The sequence below is a fragment of the Triturus cristatus genome, chromosome 2_2, assembly GCF_964204655.1.
Source record: "Triturus cristatus chromosome 2_2, aTriCri1.1, whole genome shotgun sequence".
Lineage (NCBI taxonomy): Eukaryota > Metazoa > Chordata > Amphibia > Caudata > Salamandridae > Triturus > Triturus cristatus.
The window spans coordinates 1020727046-1020754696 of NC_140582.1; the positions used below are offsets into that span (position 1 = coordinate 1020727046).

The 27651-nt window shown below is 46.3% G+C and overlaps 1 protein-coding gene across 1 annotated transcript in view; it reads left to right on the plus strand.

Moving 5' to 3' along the window:
• Positions 1-27651, plus strand: part of TRMT44 (tRNA methyltransferase 44 homolog) — a 309668-nt gene that overhangs the window by 132685 nt on the left and 149332 nt on the right. Inside the window, exon 6 of the mRNA XM_085642485.1 lies at positions 5493-5564. Coding sequence (XP_085498611.1) covers positions 5493-5564 — 72 coding nt within the window. The remainder of the gene's footprint in view (positions 1-5492; positions 5565-27651) is intronic.

A 27651-nucleotide genomic window follows, 5' to 3' on the forward strand; every position in this document is an offset into this window, starting at 1 on the left:
GAAACCCTGCCCCAGGACATGGATTGGTATGAGGAACTGGGTGATGCCAGTGGCCTGGATACCACCCCAGATTCTGGCATGCTGTCTCCACCTAACCTGGCTTCGGAGGAGTGGGTGTTTTTTGCTATGGTGGTGGGTAGGGCTGCGGAGGTCCTGGTCCTGCGGCTTCCTACAGTGGTGGTCAAGACAGAGGTCCTGCAGCCTGGTGTCTCCTCATCGAAACCCTTTCTGCCTCTTAATGTGGCATTAACAAACGTTTTTCTGGGCACGTTGCCAAAACCCAGCTCAGGGGCTCCTGTGTCTAGAACAATAGACCGCTGCCATCGCCCTGCACGGGGTAACCCAGTTTTCCTCACTGCCCACTCCACCCCCAAAGCCTGGTGGCCACTTCCCGTGGCGTGTTCCCTTCTGCCCCTGCGGACAGGGAATCTAAACAGCTGGAAACCTTTGGGAGGAAAACTTTCTCTTCCACCAGCCTCGCATTGCGATTGGTGAACACTGCATGCCTTTTGGCCAGTTACTCCCATTTTATATGGGATACAGTTGCGCAGGTGCTGCCTAGGGTCTTGGAGGAGGACCGGATCCTGCTCTCCCAAGCAATATCAGACGGTACGGATGCAGCGAAGTTCGCCATTCGCTGTGGATTGGTCACGACGGACTCGCTGGGCAGAGAGATTTCTTCGACGATGGCCATAAGGCGCCACACCTGGCTGACGACGTCTGGCTTTTCGGGGGATGTCCAGGCAAACATCATGGACATACCTTTTGATGGCTGACGTTTCTTCAGAGACAGGGCTGACGCATTGCTTGAGCACTTCAAGGATTTGCGGGCTACGGCCAAATCCTTGGGCCTCAGTACAACACCCCGTCCTGCATCTGCTTTTCGCTCCTTTTGTGGCTACGGAAGGGGCTTCCAACCATGTTAACCCCTTTCCAGCCAGCGGGTTCTGCAAGTTCAGCAACCTCTGCAGGGCAGTGGCTGCGGTTCATCCCCCGAGGAACGGGAGGCCAGAAGTCAAGCCAAGCCAAGCCACCATCCCCTCCTCCACCGCCAAAACTTCCTAGTCTGGTCCTTCGCGGTCACGAGGGTCCAGTTCGAGGCAGGATACGACACCATCTCTACTACTGGCGCGACATCACCTCGGACACGTGGGTGTTGCAGATAGTCAACTCCCCTTCGAGACTACCCTTCCCTCTATGCCTCCAGCTCTTGATGGAGGATCATCTCACTCTACTCCGCAAGGAAGTCAAGGCTCTCTTGGCCAAGGGAGCTATAGAGAGGGTTCCCGGGCCAGAAATAGGCTGTGGTTGCTATTCCCACAATTTCCTGGTTCCAAAGAAGGACGTAGCCCTCGACCTCAGAGCCCCCAACTACTTTCTCAAGAAGGAGAAATTCAAGATGCTCACCCTGGATCAGGTACTGTCTGCCCTAGACCCGGGAGACTGTATAGTAGTGTTGGACTTGCAGGATGCATATTTCTACCTTCCTGTCCTGCCGGCCTATCAGCACTACTTGTGGTTTGCAGTGGGCCAGGAGCACTTTCAGTTTGCTCTGCTCCCTTTGGCCTCACCAGTGCCCCGTGGGTGTTCACCAATGTGATAGCGGTGGTCGCAGCTCATCTGCGGAGATGAGGAGTTCCAGTCTTCCCCTATCTCGACGACTGGTTGTTGAATGCGGGCTCGCCCAAAGCAGTCGTCTCCCATCTCCAGACTACGGCTAACCTATTACATTCGCTGGGGTTCACTATCAACATGCCGAAGTTACACCTGACTCCCTCTCAGATGCTCCCCTTCAGCGAAGCAGTTCTGGACACGGTGCAGTTTCGAGCTTATCCTCTCGAGTCCAGGATATTTGGGCTACGATACCGATATTCAAGCCTCTATCCTGGATTTCAGTGAGAATAACTTTGAGGCTGTTGGGCCTCATGGCTTCTTGCATCCTTATTGAGGGCCATGCCGGATGGCACAAGCGGGCTTTGCAATGGAACCTGAAGTTCCAATGGGTGAGGCATCGGGGAAATCTGACTGACCTGGTCCAGATCTCAGAGGGCACTGCGAAAGACCTGCAGTGGTGGCTATCAAACCGCTCTCCTCTCTCCATCCAGACCTAACCTGGTGGTGCAGCATCTTGCCGGTCCTTTGAACGCCAGAGCGGAAGAACTCAGCCGAAGGTGCCTAGCGAATCACAAATGGCGTCTCCACCCGGAGGTGGCGCAAGGGCTCTTTCAGCGGTGGGGAGAACCTTGGTTAGATCTGGTTGCCTCCTAGTGAACATGCAATGTCAGCAGTTTTGCACGCTGGAGTTTCCAAGGCAGCTCTCGCCTGGCGACGCTTTTCATCACGATTGGAGCTCCAGCCTCCTGTACACCTTTCCGTCCATACCACTTATACCCAGATTGAGAAGATCAGGAGCGACCAGGCACAAGTCGTTCTTGTGGCTCCGGACTGGGCACGGAGAGTCTGGTATCCCGAGCTTCTGGCAATGAGCATCGATCCTCCGATCAGACTGCCCCTTCGGGAAGATCTTCTGTCGCAGTAGCAGGGGAGGGTTCTTCACCCGAACCTGTACACTCTCTACCTCCTTACATGAAAATTGAGTGGCAACAGCTTTTGACCTTTCTCCAGAAGTCTATTAGGTTATTGTGGCTGCCAAGCTTCCCTCCACGAAGTCGGTATATGTTATAGGATTTGTTATGTTATGTTATAGGATTTTGTAAAGCACATAGCTTCCCAAGGGCTTCCCAGCGCTAGGAGTCAGATACAATACAGGAAGCCAGAGGGGAGTTTAGTAGTACTGATGAAAAATCCAAGTCTTCAGTTTTTTCCTGAAGATTGAGTCTGTTTCCAGGAATCTAAGTTCACGTAGTAGTGAATTCGTTAACTTGGGTGCCATATGTGAGAAGGATCTACCGCAGCATATGCCTTTTTTGATTCTGGTCGTTTTTAGTAGACGTTCAGTGCAGGATCTAAGGCATCTGTTGGGGACATATTAGCCCACCAAGTCTCTGATTTTACAGGGGCCCTTGTTGTTTATGGCTTTGTGTATCAGACAAGCTTCCTTGAATTTGACTCTAGCATCAATCGCTAACCAGTGGAGTGCTCTTAAATGCTTTCCCACTGGTTCCGGGCATTGGGACCTTACACAAAAGTCTAACTGCAGCATTCTGTACGACCTGGAGTTTTTTTTTATAACAAATTGTGATGTCCCATGATGAAAGCTGTTTACATAGTCAAGGGGTGATGTGACCAGTGCGTATATTACTGTCTTTCTTAGCTGCAAAGGGATATGCTCCAGAATCTTACGGAGCGTTCTGAGTAGCCCGAAGCAAGTACCTGCCAGTTTCTTTGCTTGGGTCTCCATTGTTGGCTCCCTGTCTATCCAGAATCCAACATTTTTAATATAGGAGCTGACATACCTAGACCATCAGCTCAGTTTTGTCCCAGTTCAGCTTCAAACAGCTGCTTGTCATCCATTCCATAACCCTTTCCAAAAATGGCGCTAGATGATGATATAGGCTTGCCGATGGTCCAAATTTTGTAAATATTGTACAGAACAGTCTATTGACCCTCTATCTGCTTATTTATCTGATATCCTCCTGTTCATACTTTCCTTGACCCAGCAGGGCTCTGCTCTGAGCACCTTGAAGGGCTGTCTTTCGGCTTTTTACTTTTTTCTTCTGCTGCCTGATCAGCCTTCTCTTTTCAAATCCCCTCTGGTGCAGAGATTCTTGAAGGGGTTAACCCACTTTTTCTCCCCTTCACCCTTTACTATGCCACAGGCACTGTCATCACAGCCTCCCTACCTGATGGTCTTTCCGGATAAAGTGGTGCTCTGCACAAGGGCATCTTTTCTACCAAAGGTGGTAACACCATTTCATATGGGGCAGGCCTTTCCTCTACCCACTTTCTATGCACCTCTACACCCTTCCAAGGAAGAGGAGCCTCTCCATCGTCTGGACCCAAAAAGAGTGTTATCGTTCTACCTCAATCGAACCAAAGAGTTCCTGGTTGATGACCAACTCTTTATAGGGTACATGGGTGCAAAGAAAAGGCGTGCTGTCCAAAAGAGACTATATCCCACTGGGTTCTCCTCTGTATCAAAATCTGTAACGCCTTAGCGAAGAAGGATCCTCCTGAACGGCCTAAAGCCCATTCCACCAAGGCAAAAGTGGCCCCCACAGCTCTCCAGCGTGCTTTTCCTGTTTCAGATATCTGTCAAGTGGCTACGTGGGCATCGCTGCACACTTTTGCCAGACACTACTGCTTGGATTCCCAGGTTTGCAGAGAAGGCCTATTTGGTCGCTCTATCTTGCAGGACTTCCTGGTCTAAACCTTTCTGCAGTCCCTCCTCAGGGGATGGCATTGCTTAGGTATCTGTTAAAAGGTAAGCAATCTGCGGCTAGATATCTCTATCAGATGGAGAAGTTACTTACCTTCGGTAACGCGTTATCTGGTATAGACATGATCTAGCCATAGATTCCTTACCGACCCACCCATCCTCCCAGCACTGCAAATTTGTTCTAGTGTCGAGGACTTTTTCCTTTAAGGGCCCTAGTTGCCTTTTTTAACATGCCACGGTCAGTCACTTCATGGCTCCGCGCTTCTGGCGTGTAAAGCCGTGAAAAGTACTGACGTCAGCGCGCCGGAGTGGCCGTTATATTGATGACGCGGATGTCACGTTGACGACGCCTACAACGTCACGCGGAGTTGACCACAGCCACCTTCTGGCACCCAGGGGTACTGCTATAAAAAATCTTCCGGATCCAGCCTGATGCCTGGAAGTTCAAATGTAAGGATTCTGTGGCTAGATCATGTCTCTACCAGATAAGGCGTTACCGAAGGTAAGCAACTTGTCCGTTTTGCGTAAATCCAGTGCTTTGCTGAACATGGCAGTTTGCTTGTATATTAACATGTGGCATTTTATCTGTAGTCCGGTCTACAATGTCATTTAGCAAGAGGAACGACATCTTCTGGAGAAACTTTTTTGTAGCAACTTTCCCCTGTGACTTTCATGTGCAGTATGACAACTTGCTGACATGATGTTTCATGCGTGGCAGTGCAAATTACTCACAACAATACTGCAGCTGAGAAAGACAATTCTCACTTATTTGACCTTGTCCTCCCTATCCCCTGGCAGACATCTCCTGCATTGTGTCTCCACCCGTCTTCTGATATGATTTGACAAACTTCGAATTCACTGGCTGTCTGTTCCAGAATGTTGTTAATTGATGTTCTGGCTAGGTCTCGCAGTGGGGAGATGGGCTCCCTACAAAATATTTTGAAATATTGGACAACTAAATGTGTTCCCACTTACTTTCTTTCTGGACAGTGTATGACAAATTTAACATTTACAAGTGCAGCCATGTAACATTCCCAGTAACCAATTCGTACACATAGCTAGATCTGTGACTGAGGCTTTCTTTTGTATTATATACATCTGGATAATGATGCTGCATTTCTCCTTTAATAATACAGTCTATTACACATTTTAGCATCGTGGTAAGGGACTGGATGTAAGAAGAAGAAAAATCTGGGACCTGTATGGAGAACAGACTGATCTTGAGGTAAATTTTATAGGTCATGAGATATTTTACATTATTGTAATATTTTGGCTCTCTCCAAGTAGCTTCTATAACATATATTGTCCTTCCAATTCATGTAAATTCCAAATATATAGTACATCATTTTGTATTTCATATAATTGTTGACATTCTATCATACATAATTTGCTAATATCATGCTGCCAGAGGAAATGGGGTATTCCTATTAGCAAGAACAAAGGAAGCAGGCATTGACAGTGCCAATTGTTTTAGACTTGGCATCTTGAAAAGTTTTTCTCAGTCTTCAGTATGACACAGACAACAATCACAGAACAGGTAAGGAATGGGCGTCAGCAATGCAAGCTTCCCTCTCACACACAGAACCAGTGCAGCATGACCAGAAGCATTGCAAAATTCACACCAACAAACACACACTATTTATAATGGAGGCAGCAGTAGTGTTAGTCCCCCATAATCAAACAAACACCTGATCTGCAGACTTAATGAAGGCGGCATCTATGGAAACTTCATGAGGAGAAACAGAACAAATACATTCTGTGTAGTATCAGTTCAAGATATATACACACACACAACTTGGCCCTATGAGAGAATCTATTCTAAATGGGTCACTAGAGGCTGGCTGCCTCAAACCCACTGCCTCAAAGAAACAGACTGCCAGAGAAAGACACCCAATAAACAGCATCTCATCGCTTCACTTTTGCCCATCTACTGATAGCAAGCAGGGATATGTAGCAGCAAAATACTGTGCATGGTGCTCATACACTTCCCAGTGCCTTATCACCTTTAAGCAATTGCTTACCTTGCCTCATCCAATCATATACAACAGTGCAGCCTCCTGTGCAGCACAAGCAGTGAATAATTGGAAATCGCTTCACCAGATCACACCATGTTCACAGTAGTAATTAAATATTTGTGATCTTATGATTGGCTGTGCATCCTGCCTGCCTCAACATGGGAGTGTCTTTACATAAAACAAATCAGTACTACATGAGTTTTCGGGTTAAGCATGTCCTCAGCAAAGGGCCTGCTTCAGACTAAGTATTGCCTAAGTGAGCTACTCCAGTTTAATCCATCCATATAGAATTATGTTTAAACCAAGTGGGCAATTGATTAATTCGAATCACACATCCCAGCTCACTTGGGCTATACAAATTATGCATGTTTGAGATCATGAATTTTGAACTTTGAATCATGCAAGAGTGTCATAATTGTATAACCATGTCCACTAGCTGCGACATCAAAGACATAGTACGTCTTTCTTGTTTAATGTGGCACTTGAAGCATAAACGGGTATTGAAGGCACCTAAAAAGTGGAGCTCATTGTTGAAATGTGCTAACCATTGCCACTAGGGCCAAATGCCGTCCTTTCTATGTGAGCAGTGAGAGTGAAGACTGATAATGACGTGGTCCTTGTACAAAGCTGAGCATCCCTTCTGCTTTGGTGCAGGCTGACAACCTGGCAGTCTGGTGTTGTGACCTGACCACTCACTTGAAAAGCAGGACAGCTGCAGGGGCGTTGACTGTCCCCCAACTTCCCGAGACACCTCTCGATACCACTGGTGGATTCACAGGAGTCTTGACAGGTGTCCTGAAAGGAAAGGGGAATTGGAAGACAAGAGAGACACTGCTACACCTAGCTGCCTGGTCAAGCAGGGCTTCCGTTCTTCAGAATTGCCCTGGACAATTCCAGTGTTTCTTCTATCATTTATTCTGGGTATCAACAACAAGGGGACCGAGATTAGTGATGCACCTACGGGGAGAACTAGAGTGTTATGCGCATGTTAACCAAGCACATATATTCACCTGATACCTTTGTCGACTCTCTTGGAACTACCTCTGTACTTAGTTCTGTGTTTGTAGCACCCTGAGGTTGCGTATAAATGTCCATGTACAGTTACACTACCACACTCTACACTCGAAGTCCTTATAGTCGGGGTTCTCCCCAGAAAGAGAGGACACACTCATACACACACAAGCACTCAAAACTGGGCAAAATAACTTAATATGAAACAAAATATGGACTCTTGGAGCCCTTCCAGGCAACTGCCTTTTGGGCATTTGAGCTGTTGGTTTTTTAACACACCGAGTTCCAAAATACAATGCTCAATAATCGGGACATCTCCCAACAATGTTCATAATGAAGAGCAGATTACAATGCAGGTATGTTCTAGGCTACAGCGCACACAGCACAGTCACTGCGGGTGGACAAGAGACTCAAAAATGACTCAAAGTCTAAACGGTTATGTGCATTCATCCCACAACAGTTTAGCTCTCTCAACAAGCGCAGTATTACACTTAGCTGAGCATTGAGCCGTTCCCGAGGTCGCCAGCTGTGCCGGATGATGAGGCTGGTGAAGATAGCCAGCTGTGCCAGATGTTCAATCAATTAGGGTTCCTATAAAGCGCGACTACTCACCTGTAAAGGTCTTGAGGCGCTGGGGATGGAGTCTACGGATCAGTCAGAGAGACAGTTCTTGAGGTTCTTCCTGAATTGAGGCAGTGCCGATGATTGCCTGAGGTGCAGAGGTAGGGAGTTCCAGGTCTTCACCACAAGGTAGGATAGGGATCTTCCTCCAGCCAAGGGCCAGATGGGCGTAGCAGAGTTGTCTGGTCGGTGTGTAGGTGTGGCGGTGGTTGAGGTATTCAGGTCCTGTGTTGTGCAGGGCTTTGTAGGCGTGCGTGAGGAGCTTAAAGGTGATTCTTTTGTTGATTGGGAGCCATTGGAGGTCTCGCAGTTGTGGTTTCGGCGGGGATATCCAGGATAAGACTGGTAGAGGCATTCTGGATGCACTGCAATTTCTTTTGGAGTTTTTGGGTTGGGCTGGTGTAGAGTCTGTTGTTGTAGTCAAGCTTCCTGCTGGCGAGCGCCTGGGTGGCAGTTCTCCTGGACTTGGTTGGGAATCCTTTTGAAGGTCTTTCGGAGTAGGCAGAGCGTGTGGCAGCAGGAGGACAATATGACATTGATTTGGAGGTTCATATAGAGCGAGATGTCGAGGATGATACAGAGGTTGAAGATCACCAGCATAAACAAAGCTGCAATGCTGGAGGAAGGCTGCTGAACAGGAACCTGATGACATGATGAGGATGGGGCTGCCAGGATACCAGGAAATGAAGCCAAGCACGCTTGACTAAGCTATTTATTGCCAATCATGGATCAGTTGGAAGGCCACGTGTCCTTTGGAGTGCAACGTGAGGTTGCCTAGCAACAGGTGTAACAAAGTATCACACCCCTTCTGGAGCACGTGCCAAGTGGTCTCTGCTCAACAAGAATTTGTATGGGCAACAACAATGCATAAACATCCAGAAAGACAATAACACCGTTTTATGCACACATTCTGCTTATCATGGGATACAAGTGTATGAAGGCTAACAAAAAGTGAGGATATGGCTAATTATTGACCGCTGGGGATTTTGCCAAATAATATAGGGCACAGTCTGCAGATTCCTAACATCTGGAGAGTAAAAAAATAAATACCCCCCCCCCCCCCAAAAAAAATTGTATATATAATTTACACTGAATAAAACAAAAGTTACAGGGACGTTATAGTTGTGCTCAGATTTTACACTCACAAAACCATAGAAAGTCAGCAGTTATAGTTACCTGAGCTATTTATAACGTACACCTCTGCAATGCACTGCTTATGACCTCACATATTACATCACTCATAACATGGTCTTTCTGCCTCAAGCCAATACTAGCTTCTCCCCAGAGGATAATTGAATCTCCTTGCTCCTATGGTGAAGGGTAGCCTTATATACTGCTCTACACTGTTGGACTGTATGGCTATATTTCGGTGTCTCCTTCAAAGCCTTGTGTAAATCAGCAGAGGCTTTTCGACAAGACTTCATAGTAGTTTGCAGACTTTATACCAGTTGGACAAATTGGTTAGCTACGACCTGTTGGTCACCGGAGGGATTAAGACAATTGAGCAGTGTATTCATATGATTGACACACATCTCTGATGTAAGGGCTGTTAGGTCAGCATTCCTCCAGGCCAGACTGAGCTCTTGGGCCTTAACTGCCAGAGAACCCTTGGCTACCCCTTTGGCTCTTCTACCCCCCATATAAATATCTAAACCAAGCCATAGGGGGTAATGCTTGCTAAATATACTTTCCTCCATTCCACTCTTGGAGACCCGGCCCACTAGGTCTCTAGATATGAAAATATAATCAAGGAAAGAACCATAGACCCCCTTAACAAAAGTGGCATTGGAAGGATAAAAAGAGATCTAACAATTCACAGACGTTACTGAGGTCAAAAGAGTTAATAAGGTGGGAGAGAGCTTTAGCTCTCTGATCTGTAAGTGAGCATACATACTCTTCTTAGTAGGTCAAACATGTTAGCGATGTTTAACTCTCGTGTAGATCCTAGTTTAGTAAAAGAAATCCCCACCAACAATAAGTTAAAATCCGATGTGCAAATAAGCATATTTAGTCTTTCTATAAATGCAATACTCCATGTTTTTCCTCTTTATTTGAAAATCATTTTATGGATCCGCAGAGCCAATGGAAATTCGAGAGCGGAGCCCATAGGCGTACTCTCTGGTTACTAGTTCCTGTGACAAAATCACAGTGGATCCACGGATTTGATCGAATGTAAAAAAATAATATATACTTCATATACAGGCCCCACACATGTTAGCATTTACATCAGTGGAACCATATTGATACATTAATATATGGAAACTTATATTTGTTTCACAACATATTTATTGTAAGAGTTTGACGAATCTGCCGCAATGCCACCGCGAATTGGCCAGGATTCCAGGAACACACCCAAACCTCAACTTCACATTGGATATGGAAAGTCTCCACCAATGCACACAGCAAACCACGCTGTAAATCAGTTATACAGGTTTCACATATCTCTGGAGACAAACTGAAAATCACAGCTCCATCCTTTTTTGGCTTTCCTTCAAAAGTACAGAGTTTTAAAGTCAGGATGTCTTCTGCTGAATATAGAAGAGAAGGGGAAGAGCAAGACAAAGAAGAAGACTTACCACCTCCTAAGAAGTCCTACTTTGTTTGGAAATATTTTTCTATCCCTTCAGGAGAAAAGAAAGTACTTGCAAAATGTGTCCAATGCAATATATGCAGCAAAAACAGTTGAGAGGTAGTGGGAAGAAGTAGTCACATTGGACATCCTCTATGTGGAAACATCTGAAAACAATATGTACAAGGATGTATGACAAGATGATGAGAGAGAGGGAAGGTGGTGCATCATCAGCAGCATCTAGACCATCTGTGGGACCCTTATCACCCAACCAGATGGTTACCATCCCCGCTGTTTCACCAAAACCTCTAGCCATGGTAACTCATTGTGGCAAATGCCATATACCTGTTGCACTAAAAATGTAATCTAGTGCCCAGTTTATGGATGCTGTCAAAAAGCATAATTGTAATTTTTTCCACCTCACGTTCTGCCTTCCATTCCTCTTTACACAAGTAGATATCTGAAAAGCAAATATAGAATACATTTAACTTTACATTACATACTAGTACATTACATACTATAAGCGAGTGAGTAGCTACATAAGTGTTTATGTCAGTGTGTAAATGTCTGTACAGGTGGTTGACTGGGTGTGTGAGTGGTAAAGTGGATATGTGAGTGAGTGAATCGGTGCCTCTGTGGGTGTGCCACTGAATGTGTAAGTAGCTGTGTGTGTGACTGAGTGTGTTAGTGACTGGGTGTGTTAGTGACTGTATGAGTGTCTAGGTATGAAAGTGGCTGTATGGATTGGTAACTGGCTGTGTTAGTGGGTGTTTGTGTGTCTAACTGTTTGTCCAAGCAGCTCTATTAGTGGTGCTGTGTGAGTGGATGTGAAAGTGCCTCTGTCACTATCTGACTGGGTGTGTGAGTGACTGTATGGTTTGGTAAATAGGTATGTGAGTGTATGGGTGGGTGACTCGGTGTATAACCGCGTCTGTGGGTGTGTATTAGTGTGTTTAACTGACTGTCTGAGTGCGGGGTACATGAATGACTAGGTGTGTGAGTGGATGTTACAGTGCCTGTGTGGGTGTGTGAATGTCAATGTAAGTGGGTGTATAGGTGAGTAAATGGATGTGTGACTTAGTGTGTCAGTCACTGCTACATGAGCGGTGGCTACATAAGTGTTTTTGTGGGAGTGAAACTGGATTTGTACATGCCTGCCTAAATGTATGAGTGGGTCCAAATTACATACTAATAAATTACATACTATAAGCAACCACCCACATCTAATTTCAAACAAATTCATTCATACTTGCTTAATAAGTATAATTTCAGTATAGCTATTTCTCTTCCTCCTTTTCTGCTCACTATATATGTTTAGTTAATGTTCTCGTCTAACCTCCCTTCTATTTTGCCCTTTACTGTAGTGTCTAGGAACTACACATTTTCTTTCAGCTTATATACACTCCTAGTCTAAAAATTATACTTTTTTATAGTAAAATCTAATTAACAAACCTGTAAAATCTCTTTGGTATTGTTCATTGTCTAACTTAATTTTAATAACTGTTTCCCACTGCAAATCTCAAGTCAGAAATATGGCAATCCTCCTCTACTCTCAGTGCAAAAGTACTAGTAATGGTTACCCTTCTCACTGTGCTTTCACTCATCATACTACTACACTAAGCAAATCACAGACTTCTTTTCATCATTTATTTTTGCTATACCACTCCTAAATAATCACTGTTTTTTAGCTCTTGCCATGTTTCCTGTAAAAAAGCAGAATTTGGTTGTTTTTTTTGCAGATCCACAAATCCAACGTGGGACTCAGTGCGGCCACTGTGTGACTCCGTGGCAGATCCACGTGAAAGCCCATAAAAGCATTCAACAATCTGCTGTAAATGCTTTTCTTTTAAACTGTCTTTTGTAAAATATTGTCAATTACAAGACGTACACTCCCTACTAACCAATTTTTGTACATCAGTCTGCTTTTCCGTGTCACACTGTAGTCTCTTTTGTTCCCCTCCCCCACACTCTTTTAGCTTATATTCCGTAGTAACCATGATTCTAATAGCCTCTGCATACCAGTAGGTCAAAAGTTCATAAGACTTTCTCTCAACAGCATACTAGCTTCACAATATCTGTAGCAGGTGTGGCTGACTGCAATTCCAAGCATATCCCAAACAAAGTAACTTCTTTAATGTTTCCAAAGCCAATCACAGAGTTAACTTTTTTCTTAAAGTCACCTAATTTTAGTTCCTTGCACAATTCCACCATCCAATCAAATATGCTCTTTTATATTTCATTTGCAGTCCTCCATTGTAACTGCTTTTCATCTTCAAAACTGCCTCGTTCTGCTGCAGCCTTTTCCTGTGCGATACTCCTACTTGTCCCCAAAATGGTCAGAGTCAGGGTTCTGGCCATGGTTTTGTGTTTTGGGTCAGAGAGAGTGCTAGAAAGAGTGCCATTGACGGAGTCCTAGGTTTACCGAATATAGACATTACTTGGGTTGTCCAGAGAGGGTTAAAGTGACATCAATTGCCGCCTTTGGTTGAAAGCATTACCGATTGTCATCATCCAGACCATATAATTGTGCTCTGTGCTGGCAATGACCTAGACACCATTTCTAGATTAGAACTATAAATCCTAATGAAGGATACCCTTGCTAAATTAATGTCCCTTTTTCCACCTACTGTCTTGGCTTTCTTCAAACTTTGCCAAATAGAGAAGGGGCAGTGGTCAACCCAGTTTTGTCCACGTATAAAGAAAACCAGGAAATAAGTCAATAATGCTGCTTCTGCATTTCTACGAGACCATATCATGAACTCTAAATACCATAACAACATTGTCACTTTTCCCACATACTACCTTGGTGTTCTCCCATATTTGCCAAAGACAGAAGTGGTAGTAGTCAACTCAATTTTGTCCACAGATAGAGAATGCCAGGAAACATGTCAATAAAGCTGTTTCTACATTTCTCAGAGACCACAACATCGGCTCTGTATACCATAACAACTTATGCTTCGACATGGACGGAATATATTGAACAGACGGAATCCATTTCACAGGCAACAGGAAGTTCCTCAACAACTTAAAACTGCATCCTGTTCTATGTGTAATTATCATCTACACACCATAAACACAAAGGCTCTTTTCCCAAACTGGTTCTTTTTGTTTTCAAATCTTTTTTTCTAATTTCTCACGTGGATCTGCCGTGGATCCCTGGCCAAATAAGGGGTCTGCTGGCTATGTTGCAGACGGGTCAGCAACGGATCTGCAGATCCGTTCCCCACGAAAAAGCTCACATTCAATACAAAACAACAACACTTTTAATACAAGAATGTCTTTTTACGATTTGTATAGCTGTTTCACTGCCTGTCGGTGAGTAGCTGTGTAAATAACTGTGTGGGTGAGTGAGGGGTTATATGGGTGTGTGAGTGAGTGTGTTAATGGCTGTGTGAGTGTTTAACTGGGTGTGAGAGTGACTGTATGTGAGTAGCTGTCTAGTGCCTGTGTGGGTGTTTTTTGGGCTCTGTGAGTGGGTGTGTAAGTGACTGTGTATGTGAGTAGATGTGAATAGTTTTGTGGGTATATAAGTGGTTCTGTGAGTGGGTGTGTAACTGGCTGTGTGGGTCTGTAAGTGCGTGTGTCACTGGTTGTATGAGTTTGTACGTGGGTGTGAGTGCCTGTGTAGGTTTGAGTGGATGTATGAGTGGTTCTCTGGCTCTGTACGTGGGTGTGAATGGCTGTATGAGTGTGTAAATGGGTGTCTGAGTGGTTTCTTGGTCTCTTAGTGAGTGTGTGAGTGGCTGAATGGGTATGGGTGTGTGAGTGGTTCTCTGGGTGGATCTATCAGTGAGTGTATGGGTTTGTGAGTGACCGAATGGATGTGTGACTGGGTGTGTGAGTGCCTGTGTAGATCTGTGATTGGGTGTGTAACTGGTTCTCTGAGTTGATGTATCTTTGTCTGTATGAGTGTGTTAGTAGTTGTCTGTGCCTCTGAGTGGGTGTTTGAGTGGCTCTGTGGGTGTGTACGTCAGTGTGTGATGTGTGGATGTATGAGTGGGTGTGTGAGTGGCTGTGTGGGTGCATGAGTGGGTGTGTCAGTGGTTTTGGTCTATGGGTTTGTGAGTGGGTATTAAAGTGCCTTTGTGGGTCTGTGAGTGGGTGTGTAAGTGGCTGTATGGGTGTTTACATAGCTGTGTGATTGGGTGTGTGAGTGCCTGTGTGGGTCTGTGAGTGTGTGTGTGTGTGGTTCTCTGGGTCTCTGAGTGGATATATCAGTGGATGTATTGGTGTGTGAGTGGGTAGATGGATGTGTGAGTGGTATGTGAGAGTGTGTGATTTTTTTTAATGGTGATCTGGTTCCCATGATCTGTCACCAATAGACACTGCTGACCGTGCTGAGCACAGTTGTAGATCCGCGGATCGTCACGCCCGCCTCAATTTTTTTAATTTTGGAAAATGTATTGCTCATGAAGGAGGTCCCTCACAGGCCCCTCCATCAGTCCCATGGGGTAAGGATACCACTATACTGCCCCTTTATCACCTATTTACACTCCCCCCCCCCCCCCACCTCCCAGAACTGTGCCCCGATTGACAAAATGAGAACCACAACTTTTCTCTAAGGTTGCAGCCAGCCAATCATGGCATTGATGCGTGGATCCACCAGAGTGGATACGCACCTCTAGATATACAGAAGTATATATAGCCAATAGGTCTCGCCTTTGGGACCTTATAAGTGTTTAGTCATAGCTATTGGCTTTGCTTAAAGAGAATTAACACCAATGCCAGCTGGCAGCCACAGAACAAGCAACTCTCCATCATTCCCTTTAGACTAAGTTGGCTTAAACATAGCGCATCATCACAGGTACCACAGCTAGTTATCCGTTTCGGCAATGCTCTCTATAAAAGAATGTAGGCAGGCCCGATCACAGCAACCAATAACCACGCTGTACGATAAAAAGTAAAGTCCTGCGGCACACATCTATACAACAAATACCACCCCCACAGTGCTCTTTAGTAAAAAAAAATACACACACCATTACTAAGCACTTTAAAATCTCTATTAACTGCAGAGAATGAAAACCTGACACAAGCAATGAAAATTCCAGAACTATGGGAAGAAGGTGTCCAGATTACGAAAGCAAGTCGGTTCACCATTAATGGTAAAAGAACTACACAAACAATGGCCAAAATATACAAAAGACCATTAGAACACTTTGTGTTTGTCCCGTGGTGCGTTCTCTCTTCTTTTAAGTGCTGTTTTGACATATTATGTGACTGGTACGCGGGCTCTCTCTACTTAATTTAGCCAATGGCTGAATCAGGATCATGAAAGTTTGTATAACCTAGTAGGAAGTGATTAGATTTGACATTGTTGTAATCTTTAGTAATGAATTTGAAGCTATTGGCAACTCTTCTGATGTCACGATATATGCTGCCTCTCACTGACAGCTGAGGCAGACTTTCCGGTCTGAAGCACTATGGGAGAGGTGGTCCACTGTGTCATGGGAGTCACTAGCTAGCTTAAGACGCGCGTTGAAATGTCTCTCACCTCTCAATGACTGAGCTAAGTAGCGGAGCCAGTTCCTTCAAATCAAACGCGGCGTACGAGGCAGAAAGTAGCAGACGCACCGCTACCTCCCAGCCCGGCTCAACAGCTCCCTCCGCCGCCATCTCTTACACTTCTCAGACCGCTCTGCGGTGCCGGAAGTGACGTCCCTGATATAGCGTCAGACGCAGTGCGTGTCGCATAATAACTATTATACTATCCACTATAGGTTAAAGAAAGTTTTGCCTTTGATCCAAGTCTACTTGCCAGGCAGTGCAGGAGGGTGCGGGGGAGACGTTTTCCTCCATCCTCGCCTCCAGCTGTCCCTGGCTCTCCGCAGCAGGGTTGCTGCGAGCATCCTCTGGGATGTGGAAGCAGGTGAGGAAGAGCGGGGGATGGGCGCAGCAACGTGCTCAGTTGGACAGGGGGGGCTGTGCGTGTGGGGGGGCAGGTGTGACTTGGAGTGAGTCGATGAGGTAAGGAGGACAGAAGGCATGAGGACAGTGACGCGGAAGGTGTGGGGGCTGGTGACGAGGCAGGGGATGGTGGAGCAAGTGTGGCAGCTTCGGGTTTCGGGAGGGAAGGACATTTAGGTGGGGAGAATATATATTTAAAGAGACAGAGGTTATGCTTTCCGATGCCGTTTAAATGGATATTGATGAAACCGTTAAGAAAAGATTTATTAAATGAGAATGTAGCCGAGAAAGGGAGATTAAAAGAGAGGAAGGAGATTCGAGCGTGTATGGGCTACATGGGAAGATACATGTAAAAAGTCAGAGAGAGATGGAGGGAAATTCGAAATGTGGCAATAATTAAAAGGAGCGGTGACGAGATATGTTAAAAGAGATTTTAAGAGAGTCTAGTTTAGGAACATGAAGAGATGGGACTCTCGTGAAGAGAGTTTTTAAGACAATTAGAACAAGCGCGAGTTTGAAGAGGAGAGGAGGAGGCAGCAGGGGAGGGGCGAGACAAGGGGGCCTGCAGCTGTTTCCCTTGCGAAAGCGTGCAGGAACCATGGTTTTAAAGCTCGCTCCCAAAAGGGAATCGCCAAACGTGCACGCGTTGCCATTCAAAGCAATGCAACGCGTGCACGTTTTTGCCCGCAAAGCTGTGTCGATTACTAAAGGTCTTTTTCCTATGCAGCGCATGCACATTGCGTAGGCGAGACCTAAAAAGCACTCTTTCTGGCCCAATATCTATTTTTCTGCCAAATTTGGCGTCATTCCGTTCAGTGGTTCGGGATGTAGTCATTGTTAAAATCCCTTTGGGAAATTGCATAGGGAAAAAGCATTTTGGGACCTCCTTTTTCTCGCCACCCTGCTTGACTTATCACCTCAAAACTTTCCAGACCAACTGATGTGACTGGCTAACTAGTTTCAAACATTTTATGAAGATTCGTCAAACAGCTCTAAAGTGATTAGCAAAACAAAAAACGCTTTTCCTATGGAAACTAGGTTCTAACTATACCTACCTACTTGGGACTGCTGGTGACATAAAGAAACAAACATTATATTTTGGTGAATATGTCGGTGACAACTTTCACGTTTTGATAAAAAAAAAAAAGAGTGAAATCAGAAATTCAACAGTTATTGTTAGCAGAGCTAACTATAACTTGTGCCCCCGCCATGCACGGCTTACGACCTCACATATTACATCTCTCATGACATGTTCTATGAGATCATTTATGTCATCACTGATGACATCTAGCTTTTGCTGCTACACCAGACTATTGTTTTTCCAGAAAGTGCATACAAAATATACGTACATGAAGGAGCTTTTTGGTCAGCAGGCTTCATTCATTGGTCTGTTAAATTGTCATTCACAATTTATTTTGGCCCACCACAGCACACAGAATAGGGCAATGCATCAGCCCACTTTAACCGTAGGTTCCCTTCTCTTTAAGTGACTGCACAAAGCGTATGAAACGTTGCTTACATCCATCTAAAAATAGTGCCTTTCTATGTAGAAATAAAACTGGTTCCAATTTGGATTTTTCATTTTAGTTTTGTTAATATCAATATTGAATAGCGGCTATTTTGTGTGCCTAGTTAGATTGCGATTTATTTTATGCCCCTTTTTAGGTCTCGCCTGAGCCAGCGCATGCGCTGCTCTAGCGAGACATTTTGTGAGTGGAGTTTTCAAAGTGCTACCGCAGCTGGCCTCAAGCTTGCATGCATGTGCGCGGGCACGTGCGCACAGCCGCCATCAGCCCACGATCGCAATGAATTTCGCGGCTGCGCAGTCGCGTCACTTTCGCGGGCACACGCGCACACCCGCCATCAGCCCGCGATGACTTTCACTTTCGCGCGGCCAATGCTTGTTTGAAAATGCTGTCTTGTATATATGCTTACAAAAATCAGCAATGCTGACTTAGGCCAATACCATGTAAAGCCATTAAAAACATTTTGATCACCAATAGGGTACCCTCATTATGTCCAAAACACGTATAAAAATATGCCCGGTCTGCATCCTTTAGCTATATTTTAACGGCGCCTGAATCGTGAATTTAGTGAACACTATGGAAGCCTTACTTCAGACTTCTTGTCTGGACCAAGGTATCTGTGAGTCTGACTGAGTAAAGTGCTTCACTCTGGTTTTCCAGTACATCACTTGGTACAAAGTCTTTTGACAGAGCCGCGGTACACCCTCTTCTTGTTGTGTGTTGTCTTTATGAATGGCACTATATCAACTGGCCTCTCTTCATTGTTCTACCTTGTTCGAATGGATGGATAATTTAACTATTCCACTCCTAGAAGAAGCAATGGACAAAGAGTAGTCCTGACTTATTTGAGAAGCCAAACCAGATTCACTCACATTTTCTAAAGCCAGACTAGTGAGTCCACAACAAGAACACTTTCAGAGAGGTGCACTCCTCATATTAACAACAACATCAACAAAAAGTTCACTTGACATTTTGACAAATACTTGTGCATCCTTCTAACCTTAATCATCGACTTAATATCCATTTGGTTTTCTGCAAATAAATGAAAAAGGGCCGAAATATTGCATGAGCTGCTATCTTTTTAACGTGCACTTTTTTTTTCATGCTATAAGGATAATTGAATTGCACCCTTGTATGTCCAGGATACTGCACATCAAATTTGTAACAATAACAGATTTACAGTAAATGTACATCAGCAGTTATTTTACCTGCTGTCAAGTAAAATGATGGTCGTGGTCAGTCTTTGTAAAAATAAACGTTGTTAAGAGCAATTGATGACTTTATTCTATATCGTTTTTTGACAGCATGATTCTGTGGAAATTTAGCTTGCAAACTGAACATTATCTGCGCCATCTTGCCTCTCCCCAGCGCCACGCACAGCGAGCACACGGCAGCCATTTTTAGGCACCCCACTCTCTCCCCGCTCATTGTCAATCGCCAGCGCGTTCCCCTGTCGCTGCAAGCATCCCCCGCACACCGTCCACCCCCCGCTCTCTCATACATGGGCCATAAACCCTCTCATTCTGCGCGACCCTGCCATGGAACCACATCCCACGCCTGACCGACATCCCATACATGGTCATGCCTCTCTTTGATAACCCCCTTCCTCTGCGCCCCATTGTCCGAACCGATCCCAGACCATCACCTAGCCCTGCGGATGCAGTTTATTGCCCCTACTGTAAGGGAAACACCCCACATCAAAGGGATTACAGTAGATCAAAGCCCCTACCCCCTGAGACCCGACCGGTCACACACACCCCCGGGAATTGGCGGAATACCCTGCTGCGCGATAGCCATCTCCTACTGCGGGTAAGGTGGGAACTTCTACTGTAGCTATGTGTGGGATCGGATCTGAGCCGGGGCTTACGGGGAAGTTCTCTCATGCATCAAGGGAATCTCAAGAATGTACTATGTGTAATAAAGCAATAAACCTGTGTATAAGAGATCAGGTCTCAGAGATGCAGGCAGAGCACCTCGTGACGATACCTTGCTGTCTGATCTGATGTGTTCTGCTCCGACGGAATAAAACTTTGTTTCCTGCCTTCCAGTCTCCGGCGCCTGCCTCTTTCATTGGTAAATTATCGAGTGGTATGAGAGGCGATTACCGCCGGGCAAATACTTGAAAGGTTATCGATTGAAACTGCCGCTACCATTTAACAATTGGCGCCCAACGTTGGGCCCATCAGCGACACGTGGATCCAGTGGGAGAGGTCCCGACGACAGAGTGAACGACTGCAACGATCGGGAGAGCTCCTGCCCAATAGACCCTCGTCTGGCAGCCGATCATCCGAACTTCACTGGTTCCGAGCAGACCTCTCTCGAGTGATCTACGGTCCTGACTGGGAACCATCAGGAGTGCCGCGGCAAATACGGAGAGTAGAGGACGATCGGGCGCTGGAGGCGGAAGACGAGAAACTGTCCACGCGGTCCGGGTAAGGTCGTGATACACGACAAATTGCGAAATAATTGATTGATTGTTTGAAGTTTTGGAAATACTAGTATTGCTCATTGATTGTTCTCTTTGAGATATTCGCTGTCTACAAACGGGGAGGAGTAGAAATACTCTCTCTCTCTCTCCCTTTGCAGATAGTGAAGGGTAGGTAACGCAGACTTTTGTCCCCGTTGTAACCCGTCGTGCCTATCTTTATCTCCCCACTGATTGATTGTCCGAACATTGATTGTTTTGAAGAATAGTGCTCTTTGAGATATTCTCTGTTTGCAAATAACGTAGAATAGAAATATTCTGTCTAGTCTTTGCAAATAGTGAAGGGTAGGTAACGCAGACTTTTGTCCCCGTTGAAACCCGTCGTGCCTATCTTTATCTCCCCATTGATTGATTGATTGATTGTCCGAACACTAGTTGTTCGATATTGGTTCTTTGGAGGTATTCTCTGCTTACAAATAACGAGGAATAGAGATATTCTGTCTAGTCTTTGCAAGCAGTGAAAAGATAGGTAGTGCTGACTTTTGTCCCCGTTGAAACCCGTCATGCCTATCTTCTCCCCACTGATTGGTAGTTGGTTCTGCCCGGACCGCTTATTAGAGGTGAACCATCCGGCTCCACTGGAATGCACCCCTAATAAGGACATGTTCACTAAATATGGACTAGTCGCCGTAGCTTATAGCAAGCTGTGGCATAAATATACCAAGAAGGACCCCGAGAGTCAGTGGCCACTGATGGGATCCTTCGACGACCATAAGATAGAAGCGCTAGAAATAGCTCTGCGTAGCAATAAGACGACGCCTACTATGCTTGACAGTATCGGCATGTGGCGCAAAGAAGCAACGCAACGGAAAAAGAGGGAAGAAGTAAAAGCAGAAAAGGAATTACGAAAGGCAGCTCACCTTGCCGCTAGAAAGTTAGAGGAAGAAATAAAGGAGAGAAGGGAAACTAAACTAAGACAGGAGCCTGAAACATCAGGCCAGTACGCTGTTAGGACCCCTTCTTTGCTCTACCCTGAGTTGTCCTCTAAGCAACGAACGAATGACGAATTACTATTAGGTCCCCCGATCATTTACATGCCCCCTCCATACGCACCCTCCCAATCGGTAGTGCAACACCCACCACCCCCAAACACGAGCGAAAGCAGTACAGGGGCCTCGGTCCTCACGGCCTCCGCGCCGGCTGAGCCTCTTGTACTGAACCCAACGTCGGCTATAACGTTAGATGACCCTGAAATGAGACAGAAAGAGTCCACCAGAATGAATCGACTAACGAAGGACGAACGAGCAGGAATCGACAAAATAGTAAAGACACTAGTGGAGCGAAAAGAAAGTGAGGAGTATATAACAGACGTGTATAACTCGTATGCCGACAGCCGCAGACGACACTTTGTCGTACGGCTCTGTTATCACGCCCTGAATGCATATGAGGATAGATACCACGATAAAGGTCCCGAAGGCTTAGCGGCCCTATATAGGAAGGTAGACATCGGAGAAGAAAGAGAGGGCGACGTGACGAACCTCTTCACTCGTACACTCGAGGTCTACCGACACCTTAAAGAACATAGACAGACCACCAAAGCAGAAACCCCCATAGCGACTAAGCCCCAGGAAGGAAGGGCTGATGCCATGATGCCCATCAAAGAAGCTGCCCCCTACTGGGTCCCCCCACGAGGTCAGGGAACACATGACGACATCAACCACCAAGATGCGAAGGGAAGGGTTGTATATAACTGGGTCTACCAGCCGTGGGACCGGCAAGATATTTTGACCTTTAGAAAAACTCTACCCGACTTGAGAAAGAACCCGACTGCCTTCTACACTGAACTGGGTACAGCCTTAGGCTCAACGATAATGACTTTAGCAGATATCGACTTGTTCTTTGGGCTATGCCTGCCGGCTGATGTGTGGAAACAAATCCGGAAAGTTGACCACGCTGAGCCGTTCGGATATACCTGGGTACAACTCGATACCATAGATAAACAGCGAGAACCAGGACAGAAACCCCCGAAAGCCATATTAGAGCTCCCAGACAAGATTGTACAAAAGCTGAAGACTCTAATCCCAGAAAGAAAGGTAGACTGGTCGATAGTGACGGCTAGCCGCCAGAAACCCCAGGAGGATGTGTCTGAATACTTCTCCCGATTCGAGACTGTGTTTTCCGATTACAGTGGCCAAGACATGACCACCGCAACCGGACATCACCTCTTTGTCCAGAATTATGTGAAGGGTCTGTCACAAGAAGTTTCCCAGAAACTACAGACCAGCGAGAGTAGTTGGGCAGCCTCCAAACCCGCAGCAATTCTCCAGATGGCCCAATACTACGAAAACCAGAAAAACGAGAACGATAGGGCGTCAGAGAAGAAGAAAAAGGAACTAAAGGAGAGGGTAATGATAGCACAGTTGCAAGGGGTGACCATAGGAAGGGAACCCCCGAAAGAGAATTACCAACCAACCGCCCCTAGAAAGCTACCCCCTAGAGACCATACCCCTACACCCTACAACGGACGGAGAGACTTAGATGGGAACCAATGTGCGTTCTGCAAAGGGTTCGGACACTGGAAATCCCAGTGCCCGGTTCTTCTGGAACTGAACAAAAATAGGGACCCCAATAGACACAACCGGAAGTTTGTTGATACCCACCATCAACGTCACCAAACTTGATTAGGATCACGTGCAATCGAACAACGCCATTTTTTCGAATACACTAACTAGATCACTGATACGTACAACGCTCCAACAAAATAGTATGGTCAAACATTTTTTAATAACTTATAGGTATAACAACATTCCGACAAGATGAACAGGTTAGAACATGTTTTAAACAACTATTTACATGACAGTCTGCTGCGACCTGCATCCCAAAGCATTTACGTCCACGTGACACCGTTCTCGCCTCTCCTTCCTCGAAGTTGCAACATTGGCCTGTTTTGGGCGGTCCTTTTTAGTTGACTTTGGGCTATAAAAGCCATGCAAAAATCCATTGACATCAGTGGCGGACGACTGTGCGAATAGGCCGGAGGCTATACGAAGCGCCGAAGTTCTGGCAACACCAAGGCGGAGTCCGCCACGCTGTCCGGACATTCCCGTTTTCTTTCTTCTTTCTTCAATAACGGCTGATGCCCTGACGGGGGGAGGCGACGCGGACGGGCCTCCCCCGCCTCCCCAGGTGGAGGCTCACCAACAGATCAGGGCACCCCAGCCGTCTTTTTCATCGGTCTGCTGAATTGCACCCTGGCACGCTGTGCGGATCTTCCCATTCTCTTCTTTCTTCAATAAGGGAGGGTGCCCTGACGGGGGAGGCGACGCGGACGGGCCTCCCCCACCTCCCCAGGTGGAGGCTCGCCAGCAGATGAGGGCACCCCAACCGCATCTTTCACATGCCAGCCAGCTGAGTTGCGCCCTGCCACTTCATTCGCCGTTCGGCTGAGCTGGCGCCCCTGCACGCGGCCGCCAGGCAACCACCCAAGCACAGGGTTCACCAGGACTGCCGCTAGCACCCGACGCGGGGAGTGGGCCCCCCGCAGCCGAGTAATCGGGGACCCACTCCGGTGGCAATACCATCTGAACTGCTGCTGTCGCTGCTGTTGGCTCCTCTCCGATGGCCGTACCGAAGAGCTGCTGCTACTGCTGCCCTTGGACTCCGGCGGTTGACCCCTCCGGTTCCAGGCCTGGCCCACCGCGAGACAATTCTGGACTCGAAAGCTTGTTTGCTTGGGCGTGGGCCCCACCCTTGACAGAACGCTCCCCTCAGCTTTGCAGAAGCGGCTGGAGTCATTGACACTCGACTCCCGCGGACTTCCGGTAAGGACAAACCACCACCATTGTTCCTTGCCCCGGGCGGCAGCCACCTTGCCTCCGCTTGGTGCAGTGAGAAAGACTGGTTTAAAGCGTCGGCGGAAGAACCCACCTGCCGCCCCGCCCCAAGAACGAACCATGGCATTGCTACAAGGTCACAGTGACGCCATGCTGACGCAAAGTTGACGCTAACGAAAGTTCTCGAGCTACCGAAAGGAATTCTGGTTCAACAGCTAATTCATGGAAAGACTTAGACTGTACACTGGCCCGACCCCGCCCCAAAATGGCGCCGATGTAGGAGAGGCCTACAACTCCTTGTGGCGTTCCAGTCACGTGACATTTGTGTTAAAAAGAAATATATATATACGATGCTTTCACACATGATGGGGGGGGGGGGGAACCGATTTTATGCTAATATAGTGTTGCTAATGTTGCTCGACGCCTCTCACGCCGTGGCCGGCCTATAGCGGTTGTAGGCCCGTATTTGTATACTGACATTGTCTTAAATAAAGGGCTTCTTAAAAAGGAATTACGGAATCAGTGTCATGACAAATCATCTAGGTTGTTGAAGGTTTTTCTTTTGAATAAATGATTGTTACTCCTAAGCGAAAGCATAAAGATAATACAGACTCAATTTGCCTAAAATCTTTTTGTTTAACGGAATTTGTACCCATTACGCCTGTCCTTTTCCAAGAGTTGTCAAATCAATGATCAACTATAACTTAAGGTATATGCCGAACGCAAGGTATGGTATCTTGCACCATAATACACGACCGATTGAGAAATGCATGTACGACCAGGGAACCCGAATTTAGGAGATGAATAAACTAGAGCATCTTTGCCTCGAACAAAAAGAATAATAGGTCTGTGGTATTACCCACTCCTGCGGCTAGCCTGGTACATGGTAGGTAGAACTTTTTCGTGTCTGCGCGCGCTAGGGTATTTTGAATACTGCACCTCCCCTCCCCTCTTTTTCCCCTCTATAGGTCACGACGAAGTTCCGACTGAAGAATGGAGTGGACATGGACCGCACCGAGTTCAATATCAGGGAAAGCATAGACAAACGTTGTGAGATAGTGCGTAAAATACAGACCACCATTGGGAACATGAAAAACTGTATGATATGATTGTGCGTGTGTGCTACGATTATACGGCATGAATGTGTATGCATTTTATGCTTGGGTCACTTGAAGAGAGCGTCACTGTATGATTGAAGTGCTCGTCCACCGATCAAAGGGAGGAGAATAAAGAGTCCGACACCCCCTAAGATGAACTACAAAATACTGAAAGTACGCAGCATAGGAAAAGAGGACAGGAAAGGAGAGGTCCCCATACTCAACGTAGCCCTGAGTCTCCGTCTTGATGCATGTACTGTCACACCCTATCCGGCATTTGTGTGTACGTGATCACCGAATTTATGTCTTTTCCCCGCTTGTGTTTTCTTACATGGAACAGACCCATGCTACTCCATGTTGTGTGTGCACCAAGTGGCCTATTATCTTACCCATGTCTCTCTCGTTTTGTGTCGTATGTATGCCAAATAGCCTACTTGATGCACACGTCTCTCTCTCTCTCTCTCTCTCTCTCTCTCTCTCTCTCTCTCTCTCTCTCTCTCTCTCTCTCTCTCTCTCTCCCCCTCCCTCACAAAAGGCTCTTTCTTGCCCTCTTTCTTCTTGAATAAATTAACGACACATACCTCTTCGGTAAGTGCATAATTGGCCTGAACACGGTGGTGTTCGAAAAAATTGACAGAAACAAAACGACCATACTTTACCACGTTACTACCTCTCCTTTTTGCAAATGTTGAGCTTAATCGGCTGAGAAAGAAAGGACAGGTAAGACGACTGATGTCTCCCAATCTGGCCCTCAACACGGGGACTATATGTCAGTGGTTTTTTTTTGTTTTTTTTAGAAGACACCATCTCCACCACCCAGAATTACCCCTGACCAATTACCCCGAAATAGAATGTCTAAAGCACCCTGTTCTCCCAAAGATAACCCCAGCCCTATACTAGCCGTCTCAGAGTATTTTGAACGAAACAGCTGATGACCCTATTTTCTAACAATACATCGCCTAAACTGATAAAGGGTTACCTATTGTCCCCAGCAAAAATGATGCTTAGCTTATGTTCCTCCCCGAAAAGGATACTCGTGAACGCATGACAGTAGCGCCTCGCACTTACTTTTTCATAAACTTAGTAGTCCTCGGAGGAAGATGAGTATTACCAAAACCTGTGTTGAGATGAACGAGTCTCTACCGGAGAAGCCGGTTTGAATTTTTAATAGACCAAAAGGTTGACAGATGTCAGGCTTCCTGCAACGATTATAGGGCACAGGAATCGTCACCTAGAAGGCCAGACGATGGACAGGGATACCTACAGAAACCTGCACCACAGCAATAATTAATAGATTAGTAACACGCACACTAACATCAGAATTAATGGACACCAATCGTACAGCAACCGATAAAAGCCTTTCCACAACTACTCGGTGGTTGAGAGAGAGGATGAAGTATGTGAATGTCTTCCCTGCCAAACTCTCTAAGATTTTTGTTTCTTGTACCCATTCAAAGATAACCTACGGCCATCGGAAGAGAGGGGTCGGACGTTACGCACAGCCTGGCTGCGGACCATGGAACATCTATGGCATCGACCAAGGGGGAAGCATCGAAGCAATAAGGGCGTGAGACGAGGCACCATTATCAGGATGATAGACGATAGAACGAAGGGCTATACCAAGGCCCCCCTGCTCACTGACCAGCGTGCCTGAAGTCCCAACCCGTCGGGCCCGATTGATGGGCCCAGTGCTGGAAGATCCTGCTCTCCTTGGTCTGCATTTTGATCCGATCCCACTCCACCCCCTCTTCCCTCGGCATCCCGAAGCACGCCACCCCCTTCTCTCTCTCTCCCTCTTTCATATGGATTATGACTTTGACCTACTACCGAAGAACAAAAGGCAGGTACCCTGTCTCAAAGTACCGCTGATTAACTGTGTTAAGGAACAGGACTGTGATCGGAGAACAGCGAATGATCACACCCGGCCACATGAGAAATTGGATTTGAGCTGGACCTTAGCTCCACCGCCGGTGCTCAACAGTGCCAACGAAAGAAGAACGACAATAAGAGCTTACCAGTGATGGCTCTTTATAAAAGGACACTGGAAAGAAGAACCCATGTTAAGTGAAAATCCTCTCCCAACCACCCCTTTTTTTCTATATTAACTATCTTCCTATTGAGTTTTCATGATGTTGCACCAATCACTTCCGACTATACACTGGGACAGTATCCTATTCATACTCAAACAAGCTCACCTGGGCCTGACATGCGGCGCAGCTAATGTAATTTTGAATGTACTTCCTCCTCGCCTACTTTATCAAACTGTATGAAACAATGTACAAATGTGTCAGGTTACTCCTGCCAGCCCTAA